General features: G+C 42.2%; 1 protein-coding gene across 3 annotated transcripts in view; it reads left to right on the forward strand.

Moving 5' to 3' along the window:
* RXRG (retinoid X receptor gamma) overlaps positions 1-19,681 on the forward strand; it is a 61,036-nt gene that overhangs the window by 22,854 nt on the left and 18,501 nt on the right. For 2 of the 3 annotated variants that reach the window (XM_061399811.1, XM_061399819.1), the window contains exons 3-4: positions 16,482-16,626; positions 18,906-19,085. In XM_061399811.1, the coding sequence (XP_061255795.1) occupies positions 16,482-16,626; positions 18,906-19,085 (325 nt within the window). Of the gene's footprint in view, positions 1-9,765; positions 9,922-16,481; positions 16,627-18,905; positions 19,086-19,681 lie in introns of those variants that run through there. The other variant, XM_061399826.1, reaches the window with a different exon arrangement.

Here is a 19,681-nt window from a genome sequence, read left to right on the forward strand (position 1 = left end):
AGACCAGCAAACAGAAGAAGCTAAAACAGAGGGAACCGCCTTGGAAGTGACAGGTGCAATAGATTAAAACCCTGTAGTTAGTACCAACTACATAGAAAGGGCCTATAGATCTTGAGAATATAAGCCGGACCAAGGAACTATCCAAAAATGAACTGACCCCATAACCACCCACGACAACACCAGAGAAAGTCCTAGAAATATTTTTACGATATTCTTTTAAAAAATTTTTTTTTAATTTTTAAGTCCTCTATTACTCCTTTAATTTTCATTTTTATAACCTACTATTACTTTGCAAAAAAAAGACCCTTTTTTTAAAAAAGCAAACTTCATATATATATATATTTTATAATTTTTGTGACTTTTTTTCTTCTTTTCTTTAATATTGTATTTTTGAAAATCCAACCTCTACTCTAGATTTTTAATCTTTGCTTTTTGGTATTTGTTATCAATGTTGTACCTTTAAGAACCCAATCTTCAGTATCCATTTTTACTTGGGAGTAAGATTACTGGCTTGATTGCTCTCTCCCCCTTTGGACTCTCCTTTTTCTCCACCAGGTCTCCTCTGTCTCCTCCCTGCCCCTTCTCTTCTCTACCCAACTCTCTGAATCTCTTTGTGTGTTCTGGGCTGTGGAGTACACTTAGGGAACTGATTACTGGCTGGATCTGTCTCTCTCCTTTTGATTCCCCCCTTTTATCCCCCTGGCCACCTGTCTCCTTCCTCCCTCTTCTCTTCTCTGTATAACTCTGTGAGCATCTCTGAGCGGTCCAGGCTGTGGAGTGCACATAAGGAAGTGATTACTGGCTAGCTTGCTCTCTCCTCTTTTGATTCCACCTCATCTAATTCAGGTCACCTCTAACTCCCTCCTCCCTCTTCTCTTCTCCATGTAACTCTGTCAACCTCTCTGAGTGTCCCTCTCTGTGGAGAAACTTTTCATCTTTAACCTAGATGTTTTATCAATGGTGCTGTATAGAAGGAGAAGTCTTGAGACTACTGTAAAAATAAGACTGAAAACAGAAGCAGGAGGCTTAAGTCCAAATCCTGAGAACACCAGAGAACTCCTGACTCCAGGGAACATTAATCGACAGGAGCTCATCAAACATCTCCATACCTACACTGAAACCAAGCACCACCCAAGGGCCAACAAGTGCCAGAGCAAGACATGCCACAAAAATTCTCCAGCAACACAGGAACACAGCCCTGAGCTTCAATATACAGGCTGTCCAAAGTCACTCCAAAACCACTGACATCTCATAACTCATTACTGGACACTTCATTGCACTCCAGAGAGAAGAAATCCAGCTCCACCCACCAGAACACCGACACAAGCTTCCCTAACCAAGAAACCTTGACAAGCCACTCATACAACCCCACCCACAGTGAGGAAACGCCACAATAAAGAGAACTCCACAAATTGCCAGAATACAGAAAGGCCACTCCAAACTCAGCAGTATAAACAAGATAAAGAGACAGAGGAATACCCAGCAGGTAAAGGAACAGGATAAATGCCCTCCAAATCAAACAAAAGAAAGAGACAGGGAATCTACCTGATAAAGAATTCTGAATAATGATAGTGAAATGATGGTTTCAATTGATCCAAAATCTTGAAATCAAAATGGAATCACAGATAAATAGCCTGGAGACAAGGATTGAGAAGATGCAAGAAATGTTTAACAAGGACCTAGAAGAAATAAAAAAAGTCAATATACAGTGAATAATGCAATAAATGAGATCAAAAACACTCTGGAGGCAACAAATAGTAGAATAACGGAGGCAGAAGGTAGGATTAGTGAAGTAGAAGATAGAATGGTAGAAATAAATGAATCAGAGAGGGAAAAAATGAATTAAAAGAAATGAGGACAATCTCAGAGACCTCCAGGACAATATTAAACACCCCAACATTCGAATCATAGGAGTCCTAGAAGAAGAAGACAAAAAGAAAGACCATGAGAAAATACTTGAGGAAATAATAGCGGAAAAGTTCCCTAAATTGGGGAAGGAAATAATCACTCAAGTCCAAGAAACACAGAGAGTCCCAAACAGGATAAACCCAAGGCAAAACACCCCAAGACACATATTAATCAAATTAACAAAAATCAAACACAAAGCACAAATATTAAAAGCAGCAAGGGAAAAACAACAAATAACACATAAGGGGATTCCCATAAGGATAACAGCTGATCTTTCAATAGAAACTCTTCAGGCCAGGAGGGAATGGCAAGACATACTTAAAGTGATGAAAGTAAATAACCTACAGCCCAGATCACTGTACCCAGCAAGGATCTCATTCAAATATGAAGGAGAAATCAAAAGCTTTACAGACAAGCAAAAACTGAGAGAATTCAGCACCACCAAACCAGCTCTCCAACTAATGCTAAAGGATATTCTCTAGACAGGAGACACAAAAAGGGTGTATAAACTCGAACCCAAAACAATAAAGTAAATGGCAACGGGATCATACTTACGTTAAATGTAAATGGGTTGAATGCCCCAACCAAAAGACAAAGACTGGTTGAATGGATACAAAAACAAGACCCCTATATATGTTGTCTATAAGAGACCCACCTCAAAACAAAGGACACATACAGACTGAAAGTGAAGGGCTGGAAAAAGATATTCCATGCAAATAGAGACCAAAAGAAAGCAGGGGTAGCAATACTCATATCAGATAAAATAGACTTTAAAACAAAGATTGAGAAAAGAGACAAAGAAGGACACTACATAATGATCAAAGGATCAATCCAAGAAGAAGATATAATAATTATAAATATATATGCACCCAACATAGGAGCACCACATTATGTAAGACAAATGCTAGCAAGTATGAAAGGGGACGGAGAAGGCAATGGCAACCCACTCCAGTACTCTTGCCTGGAAAATTCCATGGACAGAGGAGCCTGGTAGGCTGCAGTCCCTGGGGTCGTGAAGAGTCAGACATGACTGAGCAACTTCACTTTCACTTTTCACTTTCATGCATTGGAGAAGGAAATGGCAACCCACTCCAGTGTTCTTGCCTGGAGAATCCCAGGGACGGTGGATCCTGGTGGGCTGCCGTCTGTGGGGTTGCACAGAGTCAGACACGACTGAAGCGACTTAGTAGGAGTAGTATGAAAGGGGAAATTAACAATAACACAATAATAGTGGGAGACTTTAATACCCCACTCACACCTATGGATAGATCAACTAAACAGAAAATTAACAAGGAAACACAAACTTTAAATGATACAATAGACCAGTTAGACCTAATTGATATCTATAGGACATTTCACCTCAAAACAATGAATTTCACCTTTTTCTCAAGCGCACACGGAACCTTCTCCAGGATAGATCACATCCTGGGCCATAAATCTAGCCTTGGTAAATTCAAAAAAATTGAAATCATTCCAAGCATCTTTCCTGACCACAATTCAGTAAGATCTCAGTTACAGGAGAAAAACTATTAAAAATTCCAACATATGGAGGCTGAACAACACGCTGCTGAATAACCAACAAATCACTGAAGAAATAAAAAAAGAAATCAAAATATGCATAAAAACTAATGAAAATGAAAACACAACAACCAAAAACCTGTGGGACACTGTAAAAGCAGTGCTAAGGGGAAAGTTCATAGCAATACAGGCATACCTAAAGAAACAAGAAAAAAGTCAAATAAGTTACCTAACTCTACACCTAAAGCAACTAGAAAAGGAAGAAATGAAGAATCCCAGGGTTAGTAGAAGGAAAGAAATACTAAAAATTAGGGCAGAAATAAATGCAAAAGAAACTAAAGAGACCATAGCAAAAATCAACAAAGCCAAAAGCTGATTCTTTGAAAGGATAAATAAAATTGACAAACCATTAGCCAGACTCATCAAGAAACAAAGGGAGAAAAATCAAATCAATAAAATTAGAAATGAAAATGGAGAGATCACAACAGACAACACAGAAATACAAAGGATCATAAGAGACTACTATCAGCAATTATATGCCAATAAAATGGACAATGTGGAAGAAATGGACAAATTCTTAGAAAAGTAAAACTTTCCAAAACTGAACCAGGAAGAAATAGAAAATCTTAACAGACCCATCACAAGCACGGAAATTGAAACTGTAATCAGAAATCTTCCAGCAAACAAAAGCCCAGGTCCAGACGGCTTCACAGCTGAATTCTACCAAAAATTTAGAGAAGAGCTAACACTGATCTTACTTAAACTCTTCCAGAAAACTGCAGAGGAAGGTAAACTTCCAAACTCATTCTATGAGGCCACCATCACCCTAATACCAAAACCTGACAAAGATCCCACAAAAAAAGAAAACTACAGGCCAATATCACTGATGAACATAAATGCAAAAGTCCTTAACAAAATTCTGGCAATCAGAATCCAACAACACATTAAAAAGATCATACACCATGATCAAGTGGGTTTTATCCCAGGAATGCAAGGATTCTTCCATATCCACAAATCAATCAATGTAATACACCACATTAACAAATTGAAAAATAAAAGCCATATGATTATCTCAATAGATGCAGAGAAAACCTTTGACAAAATTCAACATCCGTTTATGATAAACACTCTCCAGAAAGCAGGAATAGAAGGAACATACCGCAACATAATAAAAGCTATATATGACAAATCCACAGCAAACATTATCCTCAATGGTGAAAAATTGAAAGCATTTCCCCTAAAGTCAGGAACAAGACAAGGGTGCCCACTTTCACCACTACTATTCAACATAGTTTTGGAAGTTTTGGCCACAGCAATCAGAGCAGAAAAAGAAATAAAAGGAATCCAAATTGGAAAAGAAGAAGCAAAACTCTCACTGTTTACAGATGACATGATCCTCTACATAGAAAACCCTAAAGACTCCACCAGAAAATTACTAGAACTAATCAATGATTATAGTAAAGTTGCAGGATATAAAATCAACACACAGAAATCCCTTGCATTCCTATACACTAGTAATGAGAAAACTGAAAGAGAAATTAAGGAAACAATTCCTTTCACCATTGCAATGAAAAGAATAAAATACTTAGGAATATATCTACCTAAAGCAACTAAAGACCTATATATAGAAAACTATAAAACACTGGTGAAAGAAATCAAAGAGGACACTAATAGATGGAGAAATATGCCATGTTCATGGATCGGAAGAATCAATATAGTGAAAATGAGTATATTACCCAAAGCAATCTATAGATTCAATGTAATCCCTATCAAGCTACCAATGGTATTTTTCACAGAGCTAGAACAAATAATTTCACAATTTGTATGGAAATACAAAAAATCTCAAATAGCCAAAGCAATCTTGAAAAAGAAGAATGGAACTGAAGGAATCAACCTGCCTGACTTTAGGCTCTACTACAAAGCCACAGTCATCAAGACAGTATGGTACTGGCACAAAGACAGAAATACAGATCAATGGAACAAAATAGAAAACCTAGAGATAAATCCACACATCTATGGACAACTTATATTTGACAAAGTAGGCAAGAATATACAATGGATTAAAAACAATCTCTTTAACAAGTTGTGCTGGGAAAACTGGTCAACCACTTGTAAAACAATGAAACTAGAACACTTTCTAACACCATACACAAAAATAAGTTCAAAATGGATTAAAGATCTAAATGTAAGACCAGAAACTATAAAACTCCTAGAGGAGAACATAGGCAAAACACTCTCCGACATACGTCACAGCAGGATCCTCTATGACCCACCTCCCAGAATGTTGGAAATAAAAACAAAAAGAAACAAATGGGACCTAATTAAACTTAGAAGATTCTGCACAACAAAGGAAATGATAAGCAAGGTGAAAAGACAGCCTTCATAATGGGAGAAAATAATAGCAAATGAAGCAACTGACAAACAACTAATCTCAAAAATATACAAGCAACTCCTACAGCTCAATTCCAGAAAAATAAACGACCCAATCAAAAAATGGGCCAAAGAACTAAATATACATTTCTCCAAAGAAGACATACAGAGGGCTAACAAACACATGAAAAGATGCTCAACATCACTCATTATCAGAGAAATGCAAATCAAAACCACTGTGAGGTACCATTTCACGCCAGTCAGAATGGCTGTGATCCAAAAGTCTACAAGCAATAAATGCTGGAGAGGGTGTGGAGAAAAGGGAACCCTCCTACACTGTTGGTGGGAATGCAAACTAGTACAGCCACTATGGAGAACAGTGTGGAGATTCCTTAAAAAACTGGAAATAGTACTGCCTTATGACCCAGCAATCCCACTGCTGGGCATACACACCGAGGAAACCAGAATTGAAAGAGACACATGTACCCCAATGTTCATCGCAGCACTGTTTATAATATCCAGAACATGGAAGCAACCTAGATGTCCATCAGCAGATGAATGGATAAGAAAGCTGTGCTACATATACACAATGGAGTATTACTCAGCCATTAAAAAGAATACATTTGAATCAGTTCTAATGAGGTGGATGAAACTGGAGCCTACTATACAGAGTGAAGTAAGCCAGAAAGAAAAACACCAATACAGTATACTAATGCATGTATATGGAATTTAGAAAGATGGTAATGATAACCCTGTATGTGAGACAGCAAAAGAGACACAGATGTATAGAACAGTCTTTTGGACTCTGTGGGAGAGGGCAAGGGTGGGATGATTTGGGAGAATGGCATTGAAATATATATAATATCATATAAGAAACGAATCGCCAGTCCAGGTTTGATGCAGGATACAGGATGCTTGGGGCTGGTGCACTGGGATGACCCAGAGGGATGGTACAGGGAGGGAGGTGGGAGGGGGCTTCAGGATGGGGAACACGTGTACACCCATGGCAGATTCATGTTGATGTGTGGCAAAACCAATACAATATTGTAAAGTAATTAGCCTCCAATTAAAATAAATAAATTTAAATTAAAAAAAAAGAAAGTGAAAGAGGAGAGTGAAAAGGTTTGCTTAAAACTCAACAATCAGAAAACTAAGATCATGGCATCTGGTCCCATCACTTCATGGCAAATAGATGGGGAAACAATGGAAACAGTGACAGACTTTATTTTTGGGGCTCCAAAATCACTGCAGATGGTGACTGCAGCCATGAAATTAAAAGGCACTTGCTCCTTGGAAAAAAAGCTATGACCAACCTAGACAGCATATTAAAAAGCAGAGACATTACTTTGCCAACAAAGGTCTGACTAGTCAAAGCTATAGTTTCTCCAGTAGTCATGTATGGATGTGAGAGTTGGACCATAAAGAAAACTGAGCACCAAAGAATTGATGCTTTTGAACTGTGGTGTTGGAGAAGACTCTTGAGAGTCCTTTGGACTGAAAGGAGTTCAAATCAGTCAATCTTAAAGGAAATGAGTCCTGAATATTCATTGGAAGGACTGATGCTGAAGCTGAAGCTCCAATGCTTTGGTCACCTGTTGTGAAGAACTGACTCATTGGAAAAGACCCTGATGTTGGGAAAGATTGAAGGCAGGAGGAGAAGAGGATGACAGAGGATGAGATGGTTGGATGGCATCATCAACTCAATGAACATGAGTTTGAATAAGCTCCGGGAGTTGGTGATGGACAGGGAAGACTGGCGTGTTGCAGTCCATGGGGTCATAAAGAGTTGGACACGACTGAGTGACTGAACTGAACTGAGGAAGGTTCTGTTTCAGATGGTGGGGGAGTTGGTCTAGGCTGCAGCCTGGGTGCAAGTCAGCTCTTCATGTCCCAACTACAGGAGCAGCTACCTTCTTTTCTAGAGGTATCCCTCAGGAGTGCGAAAGTCTAAACCAAATCAGGAAAATACAGTGACATCTCTGCTCACATCATGTCCATTGATATCCCATTGGTCTAAGGAAACTGTATGACTGACTCCAACACTGGTGGGAAAGGGGAATAATTTGTGCCTGTTTTAGTGTAAGGAACTACAAAGACATGCTGCAAAGGTTGTGAAGAATTAGGAAGAGTGAAGCATTAGGAATAATAACCCTGTCTACCACACTCTCACTGTGCTGGTACCTCACGACTAGGGTCAGGGTCCTTCTCATCCCAACTACCAGCACGTCTAGCAGTAGAATTAGTAGGTCTTATAGTCTCTTTTGAATTTATAGTTTGAAGAAGAGACAAAGCCCCCATTGGTTTAGCATTTCTTACTGCTACAAAGAGCAGAGACTCTCCCTAGACAGAGAGTGTGTGCTCAGAGTCTAAAAGCAAAGCCATGTGGAGTCATAGAATTTTATAGCCAGTAAGGACATCAGAAAGTTTTTCACGTGTGGATTAAAGAAACTGGAGAAGACCTTATCAGTTCTGTAGTGTAGGGATTATAGGAGCCAGGGGCCAGACAGGTAACACAGCGGGGTGAATCAGATGGGTGGGGGTTGTAGAGAGCTGCCCTCCCCACTTGAAGCCATTCAAATTCAGAGACTTGAAGTATTTCATGGCCAAGGAGAGTACTTCTGTGGGTCCCATTTGGCCAGTCCCTTTAACCCTAATTTGTAAACTAATGGCCCTCACCTGTAGGATCTTTCTCAGTATACACATTTCTCCCTCATCCCATATTTTGGCCTTTGTGTGAGTTGTAAAAGCCCCACAGAGGATTCTAACTGCCCCATCCCTGCCCAGCTGAGAACCACTAATTCTGTCCAGGCTTCTCATCCGATATAGGCTCAGTGGGCTCAGGTGATGTGTCCAGCTTCACACAGCTAGTCACAGCGGAGCCAGGGTTAGACCCCAAGTCTCCACACCCCACTCAATCTCCACGATGCTGCATTTACTCACACCTATGGTGTCTTCTATCTTAAACAGTGACCCCAGGATCTTCCTGTTGGCTGCCAAGGATTAAAAGATGAATAATCAGTGATCCCAAGGAGTCCTGTGGGGCATGTGGCACATCACGCAGATAAATTGCAACATTGTGTAGGTGTAGGGACAGAATCGAAGGGAGCATAAAAAAGGGACCTGAGAACTTCCAGTCTTACTTTCCATGAGAGTGTCAACCACTCAGAGGAGTGGAGACTAGACGGCAGTGGGAAGGGACGTGGATTTATGCCACTCTCTCCCACTGTCATCAGCAGAGCTGGTGATCCTCTACCCTTTAGAACGTGGGATCTTGAAGAGATTTATTTATTCATTTTCATTCATGTGAATGGATTTCAGGAGGGCAGGTCAAAGTCAATAGATTAGAGACAGAGAGGGAGATTGAAGTTCTGGAAGTAAAATTTTGCAAAGGACTCTCACATTTATTCAAATAACTATTTAGCAGGACCTAATCTGTGTCACTATTTGACACTGTCCTAGGTTCTAGGGATAAGCACTGAATAAGTCTTTACTTTCATGGCAACTATACTGCAGCAGGCAAGACAGACAAAAACCAAATGAATGAACCAGATAGTTTCAAATGACCATGACTATATTCATGAAGATATAAAACAGGGTAAGGTTATGACCGGTGACAGGATTTGTGGGTGGGGAGGGGGCAAGCCACCCGCCCTCCAAGCCTGCTTTTGGACACACTCCAGTCTCAGTGAGCCAAATCTGGCCAATAAATTCAGCTCCACAGCCGTGTGAGTGGCAGGGCTGCTATTCCCGGACCATATGTCTGTACAGAGGGATTGGGGTTGAAAGGTCAGCTGGAAGCTCTGGTCCTGGCCAACTGGGTTGTGTGCAGAGGCCAAAGCCAAGTTTGGCTAAGAGAGCTGCATTAAGCTTGCCAAGCACTGGGAGCTCAGCAGCCCCAGACACAGGGCGGCATTTGGGGCTTGGTTTCTGGAGCCACGGGGCAGTGACATTTTGCCCAATTAACTAGGTGACACGGGACACCCAGTGCCTTCAGAATTAGCCACCGTGGGCCGGGCTCTGAACGCCCCAGACAGACGGTTCCTATGCAGCCTGCCTTTCTTGCCCAGGACTGAGGCTGAGTGGAGTTCATGTGGGAACATGTGTGTTCTGTGACCTGAGTCTCGGGTGAGTGTGATTTAGGGGTGAGGGGAGAAATGAGGTGCTCGGGGTGAGAGCAGGCGGGGTGTCCTGTTCTGCGCTCTGCCTTTCTGGTGTTTGAGCTTCTCTTTTTGCTTTTGTTGGATTTTCAGTCTTGAGAAGTAAAGAGAAGTGAACTAATTACTCCGGAGGCAAGGACCATGTAACCTTTTGCAAAAACATCACTTTGAACTTATATTTATCTCAGTTTCTTTTTCTCTATTGTGGGATAACACACTTTGCCCTGATTATCCGACAGAGATTTTTTGTATGTATCAAACAAGATGTGGACTTAAGAAATCCCTTCTTAAGTACTTATGATGCTCTATGGCCATAAAGTGTTATTATTTTTACTATTATTATTATTATACCCAGGTGGCATATCAGGCACCAAGGTGATGAATATTATATACCTACGTGATCATTAGTCCAAGTGTGTGTTCTTTGTTGTTGAAAGGTTCCAGAGAAGTTCATTTCAACAAGCATTCATTACACTAAGAACTGGAGATTTTAAAAATGTATAAGACTCAGTCCCTGGCCTGGGGAGGATCTAAGTGGAGTGAACTGTTTCCCAAAACAACATGTATATAATTGAGGAGATATTTATGCAGCTTTCTGACAGATGATCTAGATTACATTTTCCAGTGTGTGTGTGTGTGTATAATGCTGTATTTTTGTAAGTTTGATGTCTGTTGACTGGACTCTGAAGCAGGACCTGCAAGCCTTTGGAAGGCTCCCACATGATTTGCCTGTCCCAACCCTGCTGCCTGATCTGGGTTCTGTCACTGACAATTCCTGCCCAGGTAGTGACTGATAATTGAATTGTTGCCCTTTCAGATGTTTGCATTTTTACAGAGATTACTTTGATCATAAAAGTTGCAAATGTGAGACTTCCCCAGTGGTCTAGTGGTTAAGACTCTGCACTCCCACTGCAGGGAACACATGTTTGATCCCTGATTGGGAAAATAAGATCTCACAGCTGTGTGGCGTGACCAAAAATTAAAAAATAATAAAAATATAAATAAAGATTTAAAAATGTTGGAGCTAGAACAGATCTTGAATACCATCTTGTTTAATGATCTTTAAAAAGCCATAAAGTCTTCAAGTGAAAGCATGTTTGGAAGTCATTGCACATTAAGTAAAAACAGGTCTGGTGAACTCGAGGTAGGAGATATGAAAACTTCTTACTCAACCTCCCCACCCCCTGCCACACATATTCTCAGCTTGAAAACCACTGTTTTAGTCTGTGCATAAGTTAGTGGAGTCTCTGAGTGAAGTCATCCTGTCAAGATCACACAGCAATGAAGTGGCAAGTCCAGGCTCTGTACTTTTCACAGTGAAGACCCTCACTCCACTAAAGATATGCCACTCTAAGGACTCCACCCACTGGAAGAGGAGTGCCTGCCTGAATCCTGCCTGGCTGGCAACATATCTGCCTTGAATGGAATAATTTGGGCTGAAAGCAGCTCAGAAATGTGGGACCTGATGTTTGGTGATGGCTCCAGGGCATCTAGGATGCATTCAGTCCTTGGCTGAGAGTCTGCAAATGGAAGACAGGTCAGCCAAGTGTGTTTCTCTCCTTTTTCTCAGGAGCAGCCAGCCGCCTGGTAAATTCCAGCTCTGAAGTGCTCACTTCAGCAGAGCTGCTTCTAATGGAACAAGACAGCTGGAGCTGTGGGACTGGGACCAGGCAGCTAATGGGTTTGAGCTCTGGTGGCTGCCTTCAATCTCATCTACCAATGCTGTTAGCCCCCACAAACCCCAAGCCAGCAAAAAGACAGACAGAGGAGAGGGTATCAACCCATCTGTCCCCACCACCACCTCCCACCACCATCCAACCCAGGAAGAGGAAGGGTTTTGGAGAGGGGCTGCCAGGAGACAGTGACCCAGTCTACTCCTCCGGGGGCTCATTGCCTATAAGGTGGGGGCTGAAAACATCCAGGGCAGGGGCGGTCTGGGGGCTCCTGCCACACAAGACAGACAAGGTGGGGAAGGAAGAATGATAAGCTGGGATCCAGAAGCCCGGGTTCCAGCCCCAACATGTTAGATCAGGGAAGGTGCCTAACCTGCTGCGTGGGCAGCTGCCATAGCCTCAGCTGTCTCTCTTCTCTTCCTTGTGCTGCTGCCTCATCCTTTAAGGGCTTTTTTCCTTTGCTGGAAACCTCATGGCTCCTCATGGCCTCTCAGATTAAATCCACTCACTTTCCCTGAGTAATCAAGCCTCAGCTTGGTTACAGCCCACCTCTCAATCTTATTTCCCACCCATCCACACAAATAGTTGGGTTTCTCTCCAGGTCTTTGTTGTCAAAACCTTTCACCCACTGGCTCATTCAAATACCATTCTTTTTTTTAAATTGTCAAGTCCCAGATCAAATGCTCCTTCCTTCAAGACATCTTCCCTAATCTCGCTTGTGATCTTTCTTTCCTAAATTATCCCAACCAGCTTTTTATCTCAATGTCCAGTTTCCTGAGGCAGTGCCTGCATCTTCTCTTTTGTATCCCAGTAGGACCTGTGAATGAATGAATAAATGAACCACTTTATGGCTCAGTTTCCTCAGCTGAAAAGTAGGAAAACCTCATAGGGTTGTTGTGAGGATTAAAATAGTTAATTGGCTCTGAGCAAACTTTCCTTGGATGGTAGCACTGAGTAGCAAGAACAATAATTACTGTTCTGTGATCACTGCAGACTGGAGAAGGTGGAGCTGGTCCTACTGGAGATGGGAGTGGGAAGGGAAGATGGGTGAGGGTCTGCTGAGCCCCAGGTGATACTGTCTTCCTCCTTATTCCCATGATATTTCTTATTCATTTCAGGATTTGCAGACAAAGGTCAGTTAGGGAGTTCTCTAAAATATTTCTTTTTCGTGGGATGGATCTAACTTTCCGTGAGATGCTCAGAATTCCTAGCACATAGCAGAATGTTGGTTCATAATAAACATTCAAAATCTGAATTAACTGGATTTTATTGGGATGATAAGAGCTGCAAATTATGGAACATCTACTGTGTACCAGGCATTGTGACAGGCATTTTACATTATCATCTCATCTAATCCTCCCAGTGACTCTGTAAATTAGGTATTACTATGTTCATTTTACAGACAAGGAGACAGAAGGTTAAGGAAGATAAATAAGGAGTAATGTTGACCTGGGATCCAGGACTGCTTTGAAGTCATGCAGCTAATAAGGGTAGACGGGGAGTCAATCCCAGGGCCGTGTGATTTCAAAGCAAGTTTTCTCCTCTACATCAGTGTTTCAGACCCCTGGACTGCCATTAGCATTATCTGATCAACTTAAAGAAATGCCAGCACCAATGACCCTCAGACCATTTCTTGGTGTGGGACTTTGGAATTAAATTTTTTTCCAAAGCTCCCAGGAGTACATTCAGCAATGAGAACCACGGTATTATACCAAAAGAGAAAAAAATGCTAAACATAAATTCTAAATAAATTCAGTTCAGTTCAGTTCAGTCGCTCAGTCGTGTCTGACTCTTTGCAACCCCATGAATCACAGCACGCCAGGCCTCCCTGTCCATCACCATCTCCCAGAGTTCACTCAAACTCACGTCCATCGAGTCGGTGATGCCATCCAGCCATCTCATCCTCTGTCGTCCCCTTCTCCTCCTGCCCCCAATCCCTTCCAGCATCAGAGTCTTTTCCAATGAGTCAACTCTTCGCATGAGGTGGCCAAAGTACTGGAGTTTCAGCCTTAGCATCATTCCTTCCAAAGAACACCCAGGGCTGATCTCCTTTAGAATGGACTGGTAGCCTTGTACAAAAAGGAGGGAGGAGAAGGAAGAGGAGGGAGAATTCTCTCATCGCATATGTGTTTTCATTTCTCACACAAATTAATTTTTAAAAATTCCTGGTGACTTTGATTTCAAAGCAAGGCCCTGAATGCTATCTTTTCTTTTTCACATCCCTTACAGCATTTAATCCAGAACCTTTGCCCATCTCCTGCTCAATAAATATTTGTTTAGTGAATTGAAAAGATAGTAAATTTTGAAGGAATCTAACTCAGGCTCTGTTATATTTTATGTTTTATTGATCATTTCTTGTGTTTCAAAGGCCTTCAATAGAGAAGACAATCCTACCTTTGTTTCAGTTTGGGAGTTGCAGTCATTTCGGTTGGGCAATGTGACTCAGAATTCATATAGACCATGCAGAAGTCAGTGGGCCCTCCCTAAAGCCCCCAGGCATTCCCCGGGTGCTGCCGCTGGGCCCCTGAGCACATGCGCACTCAGCATCAGCTTTGTTTGCATTTACTCACAAGTCTTCTTAGTGTTTGTGTGTGTTCTGACTCCTCACTGAGATTGTGACCATTTTTGAGGAGTGAGAGACAGATCTAGATTTTATATCTCCCTTCACAGTGTCTGGAATGTTGACCTGTACCCATGGTACAGAAATGCGGCTGACTGGATGACGGACTTATGTTTATTTAACTTTTCTTTGATGAATAGAAAACAGGTAGCAGTGGCTTCTTGGTCATCTCCATTAGACCACCAGTGGAGCTGGTGGTGGTGAGGAGCTAATGTTAACTTGTGCTAAGCAGTGAGGAAAGGCATCTCACAATGTTCCTTTTTTGAGCCATTCAGCTCTACCAATTCCCTACTGATCCCAGAGAGACAGCAGGGAGCGATCCTGCAAAGAGATCTTAGCTCCCTGCCCAGGAATTGAACCCGGTCACCTGGATGAAAACCGGGAATCCTAGCCAACCAGGGACTAGAGGCTAGAAGCAAAGTGGCCCTGGCTCTTTCCCCTGTTGAAAAACAAGAATGTTTCATGGAGGCAAAAGCTGTAAAAATAGTTACAAAGTTTATTAGAGACACAGCCTAACATGTATGGGAGAGCACACAGAAAAACAGTTTATTTAAGACAAAAGTAAGGAAGAAATACACACCCAGAAAGAAAGAGTATGAGCGTCCTCTCTAGGAGGAGGCACAGGAAGTCTGAAGCTAGGCAGAAACACACACCCGGAGAGGAGTGTGGGCGTCCTGAATGAGGAGGAGAGCAGGAAAGAGGTGATTTAAATCACTTATGCAGGACTGTCCTTCTGGGTCTTTGTGCGTGTGCTCAGATGCTCGGTCATGTCTGACTCTTTGCGACCCCCTGGACTGTAGCTAGCTAGGCTCCTCTGTTCAAGTGATTCTTCTAGCAAGAATACTGGAGTGAGGTGCCATTTCCTCCTCCAGGGGATCTTCCCGTCCCAGGGATTGAACCGATGTCTCTCCTGTCTCCTGCATTGGCAGGATGATTGTTTACCACTAGCGCCGCCTGGGAAGCTTGTCTTTGTTTACACTGGCCAATTATCTTACTTTCTTCATATCTGACTGCTCCTAGGACACCCCCCCCGCCCCCCTCCCCGCGCTCACCCCCCCCGCCCCGCCCCCCTCCCCGCCCCTCTCCCCGCCCCCCTCCCCGCCCCCCTCCCCGCGCTCACCCCCCCGCTCCGCCCCCCCCCGCGCTCCTTGTTCGCAAGTTTTTGCTACGATGGATCCCATTGCAGAGGGCTGTTGGGTGCATGTTCACATTTTTTATGGCATGGGGCCCATGGAGCCCCTCCCTTTTTGACCCCAAGGAGCCTTCCTGCACATGTGCAGACAAGGAAGTCTTCCTTGATCTCGAGAGTGAGCACCTTACCTCTCTACTTTAGCAGAGTTCAGCTGTTGCCAGAACTTTGTCCTTGGAGCCTGGGTGAGAACAATGCTTGATTTCTACCCCCCTTGACAAACACCAGCTCTCCAGCCTGGAGGCCCATCTTTCTCCTACCGCACTACCGCTGGGTTAATGACAGGTACTGGGAAGTGCTGGTCTTTGGTGCTAAAGATTTTATATTTCCATGGAGGTTATTTTTTTCCTTATAGATAAGTTCAAAAGTATGATCAGGGGCTTTCAAGCTAATTTTTAGTGCTACTTCAATGATTTGGGCATTTGGCTTAGTGTCTTAAGTAGGTTCACTGAGATGACCACCACACATTATCTCCTCTTCCATTTTACTGCAAACATCTTAAGTGTGCGTTTTGTTTACCTTTGGACTACAGAGCCTGGCTTGGTGCCTGACATAATGAGTGCTTGTGAATGTCTGTTGATTCACTAAACAAATGGATTTGCATATTTTGCTTGGTTCTCTCAGAGTCTCAGTCTTTTGCCTGAGGGCCATATCTCCTCTTGGAGCACTGCTGAATAGGCAAGAGGTAGTTAATAAAAAATTTAGAAATACACAGACTTGTCCTAAGTGTGCTGTTCAGTGCGGATTTCTAGCTCAAATAATACATGAGTAAAATGAGTTAAAGTTGAGAGCTCTGATGTAGATGTGTTGTGATTTTCAGTTTAGGTTTTGGCATTTAGAAATGACTTAGTTCCTCTATGTTATTCTTTTTCTCCCTTAAATTCACATCCTTCATAGGCAATTTTAGACACTGTACTTGGAAACTACTTCTTGAAATAGAACCTACTTTTTTTCTTCAAGGAAGGCCTTGTTAGTTTCTGCCTTGAGGTTTGGGTTTACTCTGGTTCTGTGTTTTATTGTATCTTTATTATTTTTTTTTTATGAAGCTAAATGTGGTCAACAGTGTCAGCATTTCAGAGGACATCAAGCCCTTACCAGGGCTTCCTGGCATTGGAAACATGAACTACCCATCCACCAGCCCGGGATCTCTGGTTAAGCACATCTGTGCCATCTGTGGGGACAGATCCTCAGGTATGTACAGAGGCAGACACCCCTCCCCAGTGCCCCATGCAATGGGGATCCCAGAGAAGACACCTGTTCTACTTCCCACTTGGCTCCTTTGTACCCAATAAGAAAAAAAGGAGTCCTTTAGGATGATCCAAGCTGGGTCCCAGACTGTAAACTTCTGTCACCACAGTCCTGATGAATTTAAAGCATGATTTCACTTTAGGCTGTTAGATTTATAGGAAACCTTTCAGGAAGCTTCTTTGGAGTTACTGTGTTGCATGTGTATCTGGGATAAAGAAATGGTTGTGATGAGCAAGTATTTCAATCTAGAGTCTCTCTAATTTAAAAAAATTATTTTTATAATTCTAAAAATAATATCTTAATGTACGAAATATGGGAGAACTAGAAAGTTATCAGTGAAAACTAAAAAAGTTATCTATAATGTTCCCAACAAAGAGAAATCCTTTGATATTTTAGCAAATTTCCTTCTACAACCTTCTAGGCTTTTAACATGTTTCCCTGGGTGGGAATTATTGTTTTCCCTGATTTCATTCTCTTTATTTTCTTCCACTTTTGCCCAAATTATTTCTTTCATGACTTCTTTCCCTACCTCTCCAAAATTCTTGCCCCTCTATTCCCCATCTCAACAATTTTGATGATAATTGAATCTCTGATTTGATGAAAGAGAAGATGAGGAAGATTTCTATGATGGCTGACAATATTTTCTCTGCTTTTTATTGCCACTAAAGTCACTGCAAAATGTCACTCCACTGAAAGTTCCCAGTGGCTGGAACTTAGCTACATGGCGAGTGTTTGCTTGTTCTCAAACAGTTGTTCCCAAATTGTGCAGATTTGGCCATTGCCATAGCAACAGAATTCCAGCCACACCCTGATAGAGAGTTTTTTTCTGCTATGGTTTAATTGAAGTTGGGCAGTTCATTCATATATGGGAGAACCATGGAGATGATAAGTTGGTCCCATGTTTCTTAATGACAAATACTTCAGAGCTGAGAGCACTATTTGCTATTCTGTGAGTTCAGTATGCTTCATCAAGCAGGCTATCTCCAGCCACCATTGCACCTTAAAGTGGCTTCCTCTGAAATATAAGCTCCTGGGATCCAGATATTAACATTGGTTAGCTCTCAGGGACTTCAGCTCACCAGATTAGAAAGTCATATCAGCTCCATAGCTAAACTGCATCTCATGTCACACTCAAGAATCAGACATAAATTTGTTTTGCATAATTGTCTCATTATATTGTTCAAGTCTCACAATTTCAACCAATTGAGCACAGCTGCCTGGTGTGTAGTATTGGGAAGACGTCTACCTAGAAAGACTCCTTTTTAAAAATATTTATTTCTTTGGTTGTGCGGGGCCTTAATTGGGCACGTGGGATCCTTTTAGTTGTGGTATGCAGTATCTTTTTTAGTTGCAGCGTGTGCGATCTAGCTTCCTGACCAGATATTGAACCCGAGCCCCTTGCTTTCGGAGTAGAGTCGTAGGCCACCGGACCATCCAGGAAGTCAGTGGTGACTGATTCTTGATGCCTGTGTGGTCCTGTGTGAGGTGGCTCTCCTGACACAAATTAGCCATCCTTGGCTGGGGTCACGGAAAACTGGATGTGTGGAACAGGTAATAAGGGCAATGAAAGAGGTAACAGATTATCCTGGATCAAGTAAAACCACCTTCCATCAGATCTTTACATCACATCTCAAGACTACACGTCATGTTATGCCGTAAAGATCGTGTAACAGTTTATTCCTCTGATAGGCAATAATATTTGAAAAATTTATAAGTTAGTTTCTTGTACGTAGTTTATGATAAAGGATAATAGTTCAAAGTGAGATTCTTAAGTCCTTGGACTTCAGTTATGGAGAAATACGAGTGAAACTGAGGTTGTTTCCCTGCTAGATAATAAACAACAATCCTAGATATTTTAATTTTTTTTATGTACACTAATGTCTTGAATGAACGCAGAACATTTTGCTTAACTAAAAATAAGAATTTCCCTGTTAAATAAATGGAAGCGAAGTCTTAGGTTCGGACTTTTAAAATAACATTCTCTGGAATTAGTGATTCCAGAGAATTGCTTCTAGAGGGTAGACACAAGAAAGGGCACATTTACTCTGGGCTTGGTTTGGTTCCTGTCATCAAGCTTGCATTCTCCACTAGTTCTTCTTTGTTTTTGTTCCCATCGCCAAGGTGATGTGCTAGTTTTTCTGGGGAGAGCCAAGAGATTCTTTTGAATGAAAGATCCAGATAAACACAAGAACTACTTATGGAATGTCCTTCTCTTTGGCCAGGAAAGCACTACGGTGTGTACAGTTGTGAAGGCTGCAAAGGGTTCTTCAAGAGAACCATAAGGAAAGACCTCATCTACACTTGTCGGGATAACAAAGACTGCCTCATTGACAAGCGCCAGCGCAACCGCTGTCAGTACTGCCGCTATCAGAAGTGCCTGGTCATGGGCATGAAGAGGGAAGGTAAGGCTTCCTGCTACCCTGCTCTCCACTCAGGGGAGAGAGCAGTTTGCACATACATAATGGAAGCAAGTGCAGGACATAGGAAAGAGTCCTGCTAGGCTGGACTATGTGAACAAGTTTGAGGCAGAGGAGGGAATGACTTTGGGTGCCATGATTTCGCAAGTGCTGCAATTGAATGCCTCCTGCCCTGGTAAGTGTGTATCCTTAAGCAAAGCGAGCAGGAACATCTTCCTTCACCATTCTCACCTGTCCTGGACCTCAGAAGATGGTCCAAATGGGACCCACTCTCTTCCTCTTCCAATATCCAGGCAGTGTTAGAGCTGAGGTCTCAGGGTGCTGGCCCACCATGGAGCATCAGACTGACCTTCTGGGCAGAGCTGACTGTCCCCTCTAATCCTCACCCTGGGGAAGCCTGCTGGTTTGATTAATCTCTCTGGGCTTTTATAACCTTGGTCTGCTATAAATCCTCTGAGATTGGTGTATTCCAAAGTCTTTGGGGATTATTGGCATTACCAATAATCAGACAGCCTTCTCATTCAGAGAGATCGTCATTGTGTACTTTTAAAATGTTTCAAATTTACAGGGTAGGTTAGCTG

This window comes from Bos javanicus, chromosome 3, assembly GCF_032452875.1.
Source record: "Bos javanicus breed banteng chromosome 3, ARS-OSU_banteng_1.0, whole genome shotgun sequence".
Taxonomy (NCBI): Eukaryota; Metazoa; Chordata; class Mammalia; order Artiodactyla; family Bovidae; genus Bos; species Bos javanicus.